This window comes from Tachysurus vachellii, chromosome 6 (assembly GCF_030014155.1).
Source record: "Tachysurus vachellii isolate PV-2020 chromosome 6, HZAU_Pvac_v1, whole genome shotgun sequence".
Lineage (NCBI taxonomy): Eukaryota > Metazoa > Chordata > Actinopteri > Siluriformes > Bagridae > Tachysurus > Tachysurus vachellii.
In genome coordinates, this window is record NC_083465.1 from 12,583,419 (window position 1) to 12,600,158 (window position 16,740).

The 16,740-nt window shown below is 38.3% G+C and overlaps 1 protein-coding gene across 1 annotated transcript; it reads right to left on the reverse strand.

Moving 5' to 3' along the window:
• Positions 1–231: 231 nt before the first annotated feature.
• pdzd7a (PDZ domain containing 7a) lies at positions 232–16,429 on the reverse strand. The gene is made up of 15 exons (XM_060871364.1): positions 16,246–16,429; positions 15,950–16,087; positions 15,539–15,713; positions 14,626–14,802; positions 14,350–14,497; positions 11,737–11,797; positions 10,582–11,058; positions 8,907–9,116; positions 8,223–8,404; positions 7,233–7,324; positions 6,959–7,050; positions 6,697–6,768; positions 5,135–5,710; positions 4,256–4,356; positions 232–628 (listed from the first exon to the last, which is right to left on the reverse strand). The coding sequence occupies exons 1-15, from the start codon at positions 16,427–16,429 to the stop codon at positions 479–481; spliced, it is 2,835 nt and encodes a 944-aa protein (XP_060727347.1). The 3' UTR covers positions 232–478.
• Positions 16,430–16,740: the final 311 nt, after the last annotated feature.

A 16,740-nucleotide genomic window follows, 5' to 3' on the forward strand; every position in this document is an offset into this window, starting at 1 on the left:
CCCTGGTTTCAGAGGATGTGTTATAGTGGTAAAGTGATGATGATTCATTCCAACATGCTTCTTGCAATAGCAGAAGCAATAACTACGTACATTTACACACACATTCTTCACTGAGGAATGGAAAAGACATGAAGTAGATATTAAATAAACATGTTTAAGCATTGATAATAATGCTGTCAATGAATCTTCAGTGAATCTCCAGATATGAACGCTCTGGTTTAAAAGCCCGATGATTCTAAATCCACAATAACTCCCTTTGAAAGCCTTCTTTCATAGGTCGCCCTTTGGGCATGTTAGTTCAGCCAACTGATTCACATTGCACAATGGCAGCTTTGCTTTTCCATGGAGCTTTCTTTGTTATCATAAAGATGTGTTCTTTCAGGTTTTCTGTTTTCTGTTCAGTGTCTGTACAGTATGAACTGAGCTCTGGGTGTAAAATATCGTCTCTGTTGTACAGCACAGCACAGGAGACTTTGCTTTAGTCTTTTAGGTTCTTTGGGATTTTGACAACAAACTCCATGGGTTCTTTGGCCTTGTTGCTGAAAGCCTTCCTTATGGCGTCCACTGCATGCTGGTGTGTGACTCCCTGGAGCGATTCTCCATCAATTGACACAAGCTCAAATCCAGCCTACACATAGAGAAGAGAAAAGAGGTATGTTTCAAGCATTTAGTCACTCACTTGTTCCACCACTGTTATCTCCTAGCATGAGTGTACATTAGTCCACGTATATTTCTGTCAGCATAGTGACAGGTTCACATGAATGGAACTGGATGCAGGGGAAATGACAGGAAAGAAAAACCCTTAGTTATTTCCTTTTTCTTCTTCCATCAGTGCCTGTCAGTTGATCTCACCCAACCCAGTGAATCACTGTTGTCTTTTCTGTGTGTTTACCTGCATCCACAGTAACCAAAAGAAGACAAAACACACACGTGGCAAGTCGTGCATTGAGCAGCATGGCAACAACTCACCAGGAGTTTGCTAAGACTACAAACTGAATCATTGTGCTTTAAGGTTTTAAACACAGTACCAAACATTTATAGAGTTCATAAAACAAGGTCTGTCCTGTTCCATGAATTTTTAACACATAAAACTCCATGATTCATCTCAGTATTTGTTCTTTATAAGCTGGTCTCAATGCCCCATGACATGCATTTATGAAACTATGAGTCAATCTAATCTGTCTCGCTATCTGTGATGCTATGACGCTACCTAATCTGTCTCTACTTGCCCTGCTGATCCTATACATCATGCAGAGCTATAAATCCCCTACAGGACATGCTGCTTCACACCAGTACTGCGGAGAGATGGATCACCCTGAACTCAAGGCCACAAGCAGACTCACGCATACAAGAGGATCATTGAGAGGTACTTCCTGCTGGAAAAATAAAGTGCAGTAATTATTATCTCTCTCTGTCTCTCTCTCTCACTCTATCTCTCTCTCTCCCTCTATCTCTCTCTCTTTCTTTCTGTTTCTCTTTCTCTCTTTCACACACACTCACACACTCACTCTCTCTCTACCACTTACACACTAAAATCAAAGAGCTCTAAAAGCACTCTTCCTCCGTCATTGCCAGATTCCAGGATACATCTGCTTGGAAATGTCCCTGCACCCTTTGTCTGTAATCAGACATGTTTTCCCTTAACCTTTATGTCCACAGACCGAGCAACAAAAACATGAGCAATAAAATAAGACTATTTTTTATGAACTAGATTACACTAATTTATCATCTTTCTTCATCTAAGTTTATTTCCTTTTGTTACTGCAACTTACTCACAAAAAATAAATAAATAAATAAATAAATAAATAAAAGCAAAAAACACATCTCTTTGCCTTTATAATAATATATTATTATGATATTTCATTTAGGTGCAATTACCTAATCTTATCTGGTTTACCCTCTTCACAGCCATTTACAAGCTACACATTTGTTTACTCCTCAGTTTTATTTACTGTACAGCAGGCCAGGATTTATTTATAGTTTTACATAAGAACCTTATGCTGCATTGCAAACAGTGGGAAAAAGCAATACAGAAGCAGAAGGATTCAGCTGACACAGGATAAACACAGTCCTGGATACAATGTGTGTGAGATTTGTTGGAGGAATGAACTATTAAACAAGAGAGCAGGAAAATGAAAAAAGATCTGCGCTGTGATTATAGTCGTCATCTTTTCATTTTCCAAAGCCCTCTCTGGTAGAAAGATATTACTGCAATCTACTTGTGGAACAACATTTTGTAAAAAAAGGTTTCTCAAATGGTTCATAAACAGCAATATACGTTCAGTGATGATTTCATGCTGCTTCCCAAAGCTCGTACTGTAACTAAAGAGTTTCTGTAAATAGTAACATGTTCAGGGAACATTAATTATTGAAGAAAAAATATCAGGAAAAGAGCTTCAGAGGGAGTGAAGTCAACAAATGGGTCCATTTGTAAATACACAAATTCAGTTTGCACTGTTTATCTAGTTTACACAGTCTGATGTGAACACAGTCTGAACAAATCTAGATAAAAAAACCTCTTTATACAGTGAATCTTCACGGTATATAACCATCGGTATATTTAAGCATTCATTAAATATATTACATGAAAACGGATCATTTTCAGTGTTCAAATATGCAAATTTAGTTGCTATTAATTGTATCCTTATTCGTGTGGACATGGCCTCTGTGCTCACAGAAGGTCTCTCTCAGACGTCTGCATTCTTAACTGATGTGATAAGTTTTGGCTTGTACACCCTAAAGGTGTAGCTGAGGCCAGCTGAGTGTGTCCTGAGTGCTTGCTGCATTGATAACACAGTTATCTGATGAAGAAAAGGATCAGAGTGTGTTAACATTATCAAGCCATAACCTGCACTTCCTCTGAACTGAGAGAGGAATGGAATTGCAGAGTGCACACATGATAGCAGGTCCGCAGTGTCCATACTATTCCAGTGGCCTCAAGGTGTGAAAATAAGTGATATGGTGGCCATTGTGATGTGTTAAAACACACCCTCATAGACAGATTATTTGAATCCTTTGCACTAGGCCTTATCACATGCATGAGGTGAAAGGAATTTATGGGAATTGAAGGACTCAAAATGTGACACTGGATCTCTAGAGTGACTGCAACATGAGTCGCTCACAGCAGAGCGAGGAAGTGCCGACACCTGATAGGCTGCCATCGAGGCAGAGGCCCCCCTAGCACACACACATGCACACACACACACACACACACGGGATTTCCAAAGGTTTGACCTAGCATTGAAGGTTGCTGTGATGGAGTTTCCAGTGACAGGTATCTTCCTGTAACCTTTAGTGACCCTAAACCATGACCTTTCTAATATTCAGCTCAGTCTGTTTGGCGACACATATCTACTGTATGCTAAAGAGTTTTGTATCATAACATGTCTGTCATGAAATTAATTTCCAGAGATATATTATTTAAAGATGTTCTTCTCAAATACAGTAACAGTTACTGACAGATCAGGAAAGACTCAGTTCCCAGTTCTATCCAAGTATGCAAGAGAGACGCTCAAGTAGGTGCTTAGAGAGATAGCTTAAATGCTAGAAGACCTGTCGGAAGTTACTACTTTCATTATCCTGGTTATTGGCACACTTCATGAAAATGTCAAAAAATAATTTGAAAAAAAAAAAAAGTAAAAGTTGGACGTACTGGGACATTTTTTTGCCTGCAAAAAAGTTTATTCTGTTGTTGCCCTGGACAGAATAACACTTCCTATAATCTCTGATAAGGTCCAATCCTTCATGCAGAATATGTTAACCACCTTTACAATATTAGATGTGTGCATGGGTTAGTGTGCTTATGTGATAATAATGTGCTCATTATTGACTATTTTGACTGCCTGCATTTGACCTGAACTGTCTCTTTTGTCTTAAAATTTACATTTAATTTTTAAAAAACATTCCCTCGGTAATAAGACAAACCATGATAAGATATAATCAACAGTAATCCTCAACAGTAGAAAGACCAGGAACCATCAGCTCTTTTATGTCATGTTTTAAACACTTAATTAAAAAGAAATCCTAAGGAACAGCTACTACAATTCTACATATTCATTTCAAAAGAAAATGAATAGGTTTTGCCCACTGGTTTTAGTGAAAGTCTTAGCAAAGCATGGAAAACTGATACAGTCATGATGTAGGCAGCATACAGTGTAACAGGACACAGTGTAATAGTGTCATTAGTACCTGTGGTTCATGTCGTATCTGCTATACACTTCACAAGTAACTGAGAAGTTTGCCGTAAATCAAGTACCTTTAACACGTCACTAGTGGATGCCGCTCCTCCGGGGAATATCTTTTCAATCTTCACCACTGGCTGAACCTTGGACTCAATGCCCCCTGAGATACTTATACCTGTTAGATGAAAGAAATCATTATATGATGTACAACAAAATCTTAAAACTGAATTATTTACTTTGTTTAATTACAGTAAATATTTACAGTTACTCCTAAATGACTGGTTTTTGGGGCCTCCTATGTAGATCGATCATCAATCTATTTAAAAGTATTTGCTTCCTTAATTTCCATTTATCAAGCAAATAAGATGATCAGATACTTGTCATTCGACATTGTTACTGTGTTTAAAGTTTGCTTGTGTGTTACTGAAATTGAATACTTTTTCAATTCTTTACATTTCCAAAGGGAAACATTTTCTCATCTCCTCTCATCCACATGCACTGATTATTTGATTTTTATTTATGAACTTCCACAACACAGAAAAAGAAATCTACATTGAAATCTCCCACTGGCTATCATTGACATTTTGTCAGGTAGTGGAATATTAAATGACTGTTAACATCTGGCAAGCTAACCGCCCAAACTTCAACTTTAAAGTATCTGTTTTTTCTGACATAATTTTCTTGCTCCTGGAATTGCTTTGTCAGTGAATTCACAAGGCTAATCACTGACACCTACAGGTATAGTGGTGCAGATACTTTTTTCTTGATCATAATTAAATTTTCAACATGGCTTGTTGTGGAGAAAAGCTGTCTTCCCCACATCAGTTAGCTTCTTTGTGATAATACATTTCCACCCAGTGTTTTTATTGTGCTCTGGTTTTGACTTTTAATTTTCCCACGAATGTTGTAATTCACTAAAACTTTATGACTAGAAAACTGCCATAGGCACTCACCCAGAGACTGTTTGCACTTAGAGATGAAGACGTTGGTCAGCTCATACTCCTGCACTGGCAGGCTGTTTTGGCTGTTCTCCGAGGAACCAGCATGTCCATTTGCCTGCTCCCTTTCCATCGGGTTGCGTGGCATGTCTGGCCCAAATACCTGTGTTAGTGGTGTTCTGCTCCTTCTGTGTGCACTCATTACTGTGTACTTAACCTCTCTTCCATTTCCAGATCTGGCCTTTGTAGCTTTGTCATGGCCGTTCCTGTACGGTGATCTTCCTCGCTCTGGAGTGCTTGACCTTTGAGGCAAATCATGTTCTTGTCGTTTAGGGGAACGTCCACGCCTCTCTGTACTGTTGGGGGACTCATTAAGCAGCTGTTTGGGGCGAGCTGGGCTTAAGGAGCGCTGCCGAATGGAGCCAGAAATGTAATTGTCCACAGGTATGTCCAACAGAGGTGTGAATACTCGGGAAGGAGGGAGTTTGCCAGTTGGGAGGCTGGTCAGCCTGAGTCGCTCTAGCTCCTGCATCAGCTGTCGATCTCGCTCCAAATCTTGCACAGCCTGTAGATGGAAGCCTCCCCTGTAGTCTGAGAAAAGAACCTTCAGGACTTCAGTAACTGGTATGATTACAAATATACTAGCACACACAAAGACACAGAAGTACACTCAAAATACAAAATCCTGGTTCTTTCATGAGTCTTGAGTCTCAGTAGCCACCAGATAAACCAAATGCAACAAGGACACTATATTCCATATTCAACATTAAAAACTCTTCCTAAATCATTAGTTCACAACCACATGCCCCATGACTTTTTGGATTTTTTTGGATGCAACCTTCTGAAAAAAAAAAGAACTAATACAGGAGGTTGATATGAGCAACCAGATTTCTGTTCTCTGGCTAACCTGAGAAACATTAACCTAGCAATGTAAATGTATGGAGTTAAATTTATATAAACAATATACATGAAGTGACTGGATATAAACATGGATATTATCCAAAGACCTTATCAGCATTTGATGTAATTGCTCCGTCTTTCATTTGTATTGCAAAATAAGATTAATATCATTCATGTACAGAGACTGATGTGTAATGAACATATAAATATGCACCTACAGTAGTGACTGCCTCACTCAGAGTTCCTGGGCCACTGCTAGAGGTAGAATTACTCTACTGCGTCTATGTACAATGGGTTTAAAAGACTAGCAATAAGCTCCAGACTTGTGTGGGCAGTCTTCAAAAGGTTAAACAATGCAAGGCACCTTACTTGTATTTCACAACTGATTCACATTCAAGATTCAGAGGCCTGCAGCACAGGCATTAACTGACCACTGCACATTATTCTTATGAATGGCATTATATCCTGCTTTATTTTATGAATGGCATATTTATAGAACACCATTGTGTCCCCAGACCTCTTATTTACAGGTTGAGGGGCATAAGACATTTCAGATAAAGCAGTTTGTGTGTGTGTGTGTGTGTGTGTGTGTGTGTTTGGGTTAATTCTAAGGAGTAGGAGATGTTCTTGGCTTTTATAGCTTTATTAAACTCCATATAGCATCCAGAAAGCATCACCTGGGATGGGTGTTATTAGATGGCGGCGTGGAGTTCCATCATGCCGAGGAGAGCGCAGAACCGGAGAGCGCACTGAAGACACAAAACACACATATATCAAACACACACACACAATTTATATCTTTAAGTCTGTAATTTACTTTTAATACTAAATTTTTAATGGCACTCTATTTTAGACCGTAGTTCTCACCTAGAAAATATTAAATCTCTTGTCATTAAAATAAAGGTCACTTTGCGAATGTTAAATATTCTACTGTCTTACCAGAGCGGCTCTTTAAAATGTCATAGGCCTCCAGTTCAAACGGCATTACCATGCTGTCAAACCGACCCAACTCTGTTGGGGGGACGATCATTCTAGACACATGAAATTTTAAAATAAGAAAAAAAACACTGTGCTTTAAAAATGCCATGTCAGCTTGATAACATTAAAGTTTTATATGCTGTGTCTCAAATTGGTATTAGGTAGATTAAAATGGACTAAAATTAGCCATTAGACTAAAAGAGCTAAAATTAGCAAACCACTGTTCCATCCTGACCTGATCTCCCTTAGCAGCAGCAACTTTTCAGGTCTGTCAAGGATAGCCAGCAGGGGGTGTACCAGGTCTTCCACCACTCTTTCTGCTAAAAACTAAAGCACACAGAGTAAGACATGGCCTACTTAACTTATTCAGCAGCATAACCCAGGTGATTAGAGACATGCAAGTACTACATTATACATGCTTCCTGCTTCGAAAGACTTGAGACATTTTGTGTTTGATATGTTCTAAATGCTCATGCTTTGAATGAATAAATCTGGCTTTAAAGAGAGTTCCCGAATGTTTTTAAGAGGGGTTTGAAGTGCTGGACAAGAGAGTTGTGTAGGTGTGAAAATGTTGATCTCTTCATGGCAGGGAATGTGTGGTGTTTATGCCATACATCAAAACATTCAAAGCATTCTGTCCTAATCATAACCTGTCTGTCATTATGTACATCCAGCAAGGAGACACATCAAACTAAAAAAATCCTAGTTTATTGTTTATTGTACATAGTTTTATGTTTAGCACCGGCATCCCCAGCCACCTGTTTTTGCCATTTTATTGACTACCGCAGTCTGCAAGGTGTTTTATTTTGAAGAAAAATTTTGAAAAATTTTGTTCTTTTTATAAACTGATAAATTAAGCCCACAAGTTATCCCTTGCAAAGAAGACTTCAAGACTGGCAACAAAAACTAAGTTGTATTCAAAAGAAATGACGAGTGTTAAATTATGGGTTTTTAGGGACTAAGCACTCTCAATAAAAGACAAAACTTTTTTAAAGAAAAAATGTGAACACGAAGGACAGAAGCGATTATTGAAGCCGCCACATTATATTTATAGTGCACAATATATTACATTATACATGGAATAATTGGATTTTGTTGCAGTTTTTTTGCATGTGATCCCCTGGTCCAATTGTCTTACATGAAACCGGTCTGCGGTGCACAAATGGTTGAGGACAGCTTGTTTGGCACGCATACTAGAAGCATGAATACATAATCCCATGCTCACCCTACTGCAGTGTCTCATTACTGCAGCCACCTCATCCTCACTCAGCAGTTTGCACGCCATCCTCTCCACCATAGCCATAGTCTCAGGACTGGGCATGGCTTCAGGCTCCCGCACGCCAGCACGTGTCTCCCGTGGAGAACTCAGGAGATTAATGATGGACCGACTCCGCTCTTTACCTTTATGTAAATCACAGCAAAGCAGCAACAAAAATGCACACGACTTATTAATACCCACAGATCCATCTTTTAAGTTAAAGGAATTAAAACTCAAATCTCTCAGTAAGATAACAACAATCTAACTAACAAACTTCTAAAAGTTACAGCTGCCAAAATATCACCAAAATAAACTATTCACATATGCCCCTTAATCCCTTGTTCTGCTTATACAACATAAACCTAAGGAAGCTGGGCAATGTTTTGCTGCAGTATGTCTGGTCATGATAATGAGGGCATGCATGTATCATCATTAGTTATGCTGATCTACAGTAGCTAGACTAATAGCCACACCATGGGAATTACTGCATAATTAACAGCGATGCAAGTCTTCCTCTAAGCGTACGCTTTCATTATGCTGCCTACTGGACTTTCAGGTGCAAATGTGTGCGTGTGTGGGTTTTTTTGTGTGGATGATATGAGTAATTCCTATTCCTTCTGTATCTGTGTACATATACTGTATGTTAGATATTTCTGGAGGAACAGTTACCCGCTGGTGATTTGGAACGAGCTCGATGCCACTCACCTGTCCCCGCTGCCTTCCTGTCTCTAGAGGCAGACCTGTCTCTCTTTCGACCACTTTTGAACAACAGACTGACAAAAGTTTTGGAACGCTGCAGGGTGCTTCCAGAAGCCTCAGCCTTCACTGTCTGCTGCTGTTTTTTCTTCTTCTGCTTGTCCTCTGTTCAATATCAAAACACACACATACGAACAGAAACATGCCTCAATTTACAACATGGCTAAACATAGAGTAAATGTAATTATTTTAATTCTTAATAAACTGTTAAAGATATCACACTACTTTTTTTAAATGGGCTATTATAGGGCAGCATGTTAAAAGGTACTAATAAAACAATTAATCAGAGCAGCATGAGGCTGTGGTGAGTGTAGGCAAATCGAATGAGCTGATATAAACATTGTTCAGTCTGGAATGAAAATGTACTTCCCATAATGTCAGATTTGCAAACCTCAATGCTTTCACTGAGAACTCCCCATGGCATTAGGTAAAATAAACTCATTTGCATAAACAATATTAGCGAGTACACAAGAGGGTTTGTAAAATGAGAATAGTGCATTGTTTAAATAATTTAAAACTGAAAAATGATTTTCTTGGAATGTTCTTTAGGGTCTTTTTGCTCTCTGGAGAACGATACACAACTGAATTACAGCTGAAATGTGTAAGGTAAGGATTTCCTAACTTCATCAGGCACTAGGGTAATAAATGAAATGTCAAAAACATTTCCGGTTCCAACCATCCTGTCTATCATTCAGTCAAAACTAGGTGGTAAATGGCATATTTGTGATTATATTTTACTCCCACTGTTCCATTCAGGTTCATAACGTCAAAATGTCATTTTTTTAATAAATGGTTTTGAGACCCTTCAGGAAACCTGAAAATAGTACAAATTAAAGTTTCTGGGTAGAAGCAAGACCTGTGAACCACACACACACACACACACACACACGCACACACACACACACACACACACACACACACATACACATACACATACACACATACACACACACACACACACATACACACAGACACACACACACACACACACACACACACACACACACATACACACACACACACACACACACATACACACACACACATACATATACACACACACACACACACACACACACACACACACACACACACACATACACACACACACACACACACACATACACACACACACATACATATACACACACACACACACACACACACACACACACACACACACACACACACACACACACATATACACACACACACACACACATACACAAACAAATAAACAATGTAGAAAGCTTTAACCTCCAGCCATCACTGCCTTCTTTCTACCACTTAGCAACAAAATCATTTCTCACACAAAAGAGGTCACTGTAATTCAATGGGATAAAAAATAGGGAACTTAACACTTCTTACATAGCTTAAATATACATGAATGGTCTATGCCCCACCTGCCCCTACAGGCAAGCTGCCACTGCCAGTAAAAGTGATTATGTTGAACAGACCCTCACCAACGACATGATACAGTCAAACTATAAGAGGTTGATCATGTGCATGACAAGAAAGCTTCAGTGTTCTGGCAAAAAACAGAAGGCACTCAGCAGAGGTCTTTGTGTACCTGACACAGTGATATGACTCTGGGATCTTCGGATGGGTTTGCGAGGTTTGCTGAGAGCCATTAGCACTGCAGTTTTTGGAGAGTCCAGAGTTTCCTTGTCTCCTGCAGAAAATGTCCTTTTTTGTGCTTGACGATTCTTATTAAAACTGCCACTCCTGATCACTGTGTCCTTCAAAAGAATGGTCTCACCAACCATCCGGCTGGTGTCTATGGAGATGACCCTGGTGGGTTGGGGTGATGTGTCAGAATCCAGGGGGTCGGTCTGGATGGCTGTCTCAGTGCGATCAGAGCTGGGCTTGCGTGATGAGCCGTCCTCAGTAGAGATGCACACATCCACCATCTCCAAGCCAAATGGAGGAGGGAACATGACCTGAGAGAGGCCGCTGAGAGAGCTGACTGGTGTCCCAGACGACAGAGAGGAGGTGGACGAATAGGAGTCTGAACCTTGAGAAGAGGCTGGCTGGCCCCCATTAGCCACTGGAATAAGGAGAGACAAAAGTCCTGAATATAGAAAAATCACCACAATGTCCATCCTCTAAGCAGGGGTGAGTTCATATTTTCAAATATTCAAAAATGTTTTAAAATGTACTCTTCAGAACCTTATAAGTGATTGCTTTTAGCAGCGATTACTTAGTTATAGACTACATTTGCTATTCTGGGACAACACAAATGAAAATGAAATAAATTCTGCAGATGATGTCAAAGAGTAACAATTTATTTGAAAACAATATGCTTAATATGAACAAAAATAGAAAAATTTTTTGTTAGAAATAAATACATTTTTTCAAATTATTTTCAAATGTTAATTATATAATTATAATAACCATATAACTATATTAATATAGTATATTAATATAGTTATATATTAATAACCATATAACTATGTTAATTATATAACCAAGCTTGCCCCTGCTTGCCCCTCCCCTATATAAGATATAACTACATACTTAAAGAGCTGAATTTAGACAGAAGACTAATCTATCTGCTCTTTTAATCTCAGTTTGGAGTGGTATTGTGTATTAACAGATATTTGTATATAAAATATTTGTATGTATATTATATATATATATATATATATATATATATATATATATATATATATATATATATATATATATATATATATAAGTAGCATATGCAAAAGAGTTTACATACATTTATTGAGCCAGCTGTACTCTGCTATCATCTCCTTATATGCAGGATACCGCCCAGCCTCCTTTAAAATTAAACAAAGATCATAAAAGGATAATATTAGAATCACAGATGTGTTTTAGTGACTTCACTTGTGGAAGAAAAGTTCAATGATTCACTAGATCTAAAGCCCAGGTTCCAAAATACAGCCATTGATGGAATATAAAATCACACTGTATTGTTCATGGATTTCTACCTGATCACACTATTATTCAATTCCATTCATTTGTCACAAATGTCCACTATTATAACACTATGACTGCTTACAGTTTCCTCACAGCCTTTTACTTTAATACTCTACCTATCACAGGGCCATGACTCTATCATATGCCTGATAACAGCTATCACCACAAATTTCCCTTAAAAATAAAACAGAAGAGCTCTCACAGTGTGCTGTGCAATTGTTTTAAACTGTCTTCCTCAAAACTGAATGTGTTATATTCTTTTTCTAGATATGTAGCCTTACAGATCAGGGCTCTATTCTGTTCCCCTCATCCCCTCTTGCCCATGTAGACACAATGTGTGGGTCATATTTACTAAAGCAAAGAAAAGCATAAAAAAGGAACAAAATTACCCATATAGTCAAAGATACTGAGCATATATTTTATCATCTGGCAGGATGAAAAAATAAATGGTCCAACCTGGATTATGTGCAAATGGACAATGCCAGCAGTAATTGTATTCTTTAAAGCTTTGGACGGAACTTTCCAAGTTAGAATTAACCCTTCAGCATAGTAGATGGCCATGAATTAACCTGTACTTTAATATAACCATAGTCATAACTTTTTTTGAAGTGATTTTACTCAGCCTAATAACTGAAGATTTTCTGTACGATTACCTGATAATTTGTGCAACAATGATATTAAAGTTGCTAGAAGTAAATGAGGCTGAATCTACCATCAGTAAAAAGAGAAAACAGTAGCTTTTAAGCTGGCATTCTCTGAAACATTAACCTGGACCTTTTTTCGGGGCAGGTTGCTGCTTTTTCACTGACCAGCTGCTTGGATTAAGAAAGTGTCACCAGGAATGTGCTTGCATCAACAGAAGCAATAGCCAGGAATAGCAAACTTAGCATGCGTACATTGTCAGCTTGATTTATCAACCTGCCACAAATTGAGCTAGGTTAAGGAAAGGCCATAAAAAAGACATTTTCTGCTGATTATAATCTGATCCCTGTGGCTTGGTGAATAATGTACATACCCTGGCACTTTTTTCACAGACGGAACCTGAGACTCTCTTGAGTAAAGTGAGCAAGCAGAAATGTGACGACTAAATGCCAGCTGTCTCCTTTACTATTCAGTCTCATTGATGGGCTCAATAAGAAACTGTGTTTAACTCATACTACAAAAGTTTACTTGTGTCAGCATGAAATCCTTAGCTAAATGTCTATGCCAGTAGAAATTACCCTCAGGCATACAAGCAATGCACTCAGAAGTTTTGGCACAGTTCATAAAAATGAACAGAAATCGTTATATTAATTAGCAAAATCATTAATATAATAATTCACATTTTCCACACAAGCAACAAATAAAACTATTTATGACAGAATTATAGCATAGTACTATAATATTAAACCTAACCCATAGAACTACTTAATTCATCTTCAGTAATTGTGGTTAGAAGCCTATCCTGGAAATACCAACATTATCAATACCAAGATATCAACATTCATAAGCATAAGTGAATAGGAGCAGTTTTAGCATATATAATATACCAAACAGGATTTATTTAGAAGGTGGGGGAAACCAAAGAATATTGAGAAAACCCATTTGGACATGAGGAGAATATGCGTAAATAATCGTATTTTCTTTCAACTATATTCAGTACTGTGCAAAAATCTCACGCAAATGCAAAGTAATTATAATGCATAGATGCCTTCAGAATGCATAAAGTTTCACTAGAAAAAACACATGGACGGAAACATGAGAAGTGCCCTATATGGAGAATGAAGGAGTGAATCAGGACTTCTGCATTAATGTCTTTAGACATTACAGGAAGTGACTTGGTGCTATTCTCTCCAGGGCAGAAGTCACAAATCATTATCAGTAATAATAATTAATACTAGTTTCCAATAATATTGAAACTAGTGTTTTGAAGATACAGTATATGAAACTATACAATGTCTCTGCATATTGGAGTTCAAAATATTACTTACATTTAAGAATTATCCAACTGGGGTTAATGTTCCAAAACACAAAATTTGGGCTGTTCATCAAATTTAGTTAGAACGTATATAGAGATGTAGCTGCCATTCAGTACAAACATGTAGAGCTCTGACTACTACCTATTAATCATTTAGCCTTTTTTATCATTAGTAATCGGTCTCTGTCATCTACTAAAAGGCATGAATGCATTTCCAACAGAGACATGATTGTAAATACAATATTCTTTGCAGCATTCCATAAATAATGTCAGTATCCAGTGGGTGTAAAATATTCATAAAGCTCATAATGTATTGCTCATGTCGTTTATTCAATTAAATCCAGACAAAGCCAGGGTTGACTCAGGGCGACAATGTCGAATCAATTTATAATTCTGCCACTTAATATACTGCAACCCAAAGAAAAGAGCTCTTACCTTAATCGTGAGCATGACATGGGTGTGGCTCTTCAGGACTTCCACTGCATTGCTGTGTGTAATATCTTCAAAGCTCACTCCATTTGCTGCCAGAATCTGGTCTCCCATTTTAATACCATGTTGCTCTGCCAAGCCACCAGGGTCCAGCCTCATCAACAAAACATGCAAGTTAACAACTAAGACTTTGCATCCTATGACAAGAACTTCAAAGCAAGATCATTAATAAAATACAATTAAATATAAACCACAGATATGCAGATCCTTCTTTGTCCATACTTTGAGACATAGATGCCCAGGCCAAACTCTTTGCCACCACGGATGTTAAAGCCCAGACAGTAATCATCTGAGGTGGTATAGAGGTGCACAATCCGGCGCAAAGCTCCATCTGAGCTGATCTCGGAGGGAGTGCGACCACTCTCTTCCACCACCATCCTCCGATGAATTAGATCCACCCTATGCGCAATTACATATTTATAAACACATATACATAATTACATAATTACATGCAGTTACACAACACAATAAAACTCTTTCTAATTGGCATAAGCTGGCACACAATCTTACATCAACATTTATAAATTATAATCATACTTCCTAACACGTACAGAAGCATTAATGAGCAAAGGCCAAGAGTTAGTCGGTTTACACACTGCTGGGCATGAACGACAGAGGATAGTGTTGAAGCCAGATCAGCTTACATTCTCCTGTTTTATGAGCTTAATTTTATTGCTTTAGTATTAATAAATTAGAATTAACAGAAGTCTCCAGGCAGACTGTAAGTATCCTTTTTATATGGGGCCACTTGGACACATGCTTACTGACACAGACTTTACTGATTGTATTAGCATTACATTATATGCTTTGCCAATATCAGGTAGGATAAATGTTGACACTGGAATTTACCAGTTTTTAGCTTTTTTACTATAAGAGGTTTTTTAAAGGCCTTGAATTGTGAAATATTTGGAAATTATTATGAACTGTATTATGTCTGGTTATTTTAAAATATTATAATAAATATTTCTTTTTAAGCAGAAAATGACCTAGATTTACAAAATGAAGTAGATGGTTAAAAAGAATAAATACTTGTTAAACTACAAATGAATACATCTTACATTATGACAATAATTTGACCATAATTGTAGCTGAATTTATCATATATTTGAATGTAAGGTGAAAACTCTTCCCTTACCATGTGGTCTTTTCTTTGGAGTAGCGGATTCCAGGCACCTTCCCTACACGCCTAACTACCATGCGCAGGCGATTGCTCCCTGTTAAAACCTTCACAGCACTGCTCATGGTAATGCTTTCCAGGCTGATCCCATTCACCTCCACCAGTCTGTCCCCAACAGACAACCCTGCAAATTCTGTGGTGCACATACAAAGTATTTTAAGTATGAAATTAATTAAATAGAAGCAGTATATCGCTCTAAATTCAGAGCGCAAAGTTTCAGGAGAAAATCACTTTTAACATGTGTAACAAAGAGATCAAACACCAGCACAGCTATATGAAACACAGAGAATGTTATGATGTCGAATAGCACGACATGAGACAGAACTGTTTAGATAGGAGATACTTTCTAAACAATGTATGTATGTATACCTGCAGAACTGTTGTCCTCCACTTTGCTAACAAAGATGCCAAGGCCATGCTCTGAACCACCACGCACACTGAAGCCCAGCCTACCATCCTCACTCTTGTCCACTGTAATTGTGTGGATGTCTTCACAATCATCCCCACCTGCAACCAGACAGCACCACACACAACATGTAAAAACGCATACGTAAATATGACTGTAAAATCACTTTCACATAAATTTTTTCTTTTCCGATCTTAGAGCAGATATTTTTTATAAATTCAATTGAATATTAGGCCTGTTGACTAAACATGTAGCTCACCATCCACAGGTGAATTGATGAGGATGACTCTACCCATCGGAGACGAAGATCTCCATCCCTTCTGCCGCTGTTGCTTCTTGTGCAAGTATCGTGGCAAAGTGGAGGTTCCTGGACCTGCTGGATTGGTGTTAGGATGGACACCATTCGTCATCTCTCTGCGGGAGTCAGCAGACGAATAAGCCATGTTGAGATCGGGGCCCCTTCTCGAACCCTCATTCAGGGATTGGGGTTCAACGAGAACTGGAAGACCTGTATATCATAGCCAGGCACAGGATGAAGACTCCGCAAGATGGACTGTGCTAAGGGGAACTCTGTTGTAATGGCACAAGAGAACAAGACCGTAAAATGGGTCCTGCACTGTTTGCCAAGAATGTTCTGCACAGCTCGTGCATATGTCCAAGGGGCAAAGAAATAAAAAAATTAATCCAAGTAAACTTCCTGGAAAATGTAAAAAACATATGTCCTTGAGTAGATGCTTTGAAGCTGTTGGGATAC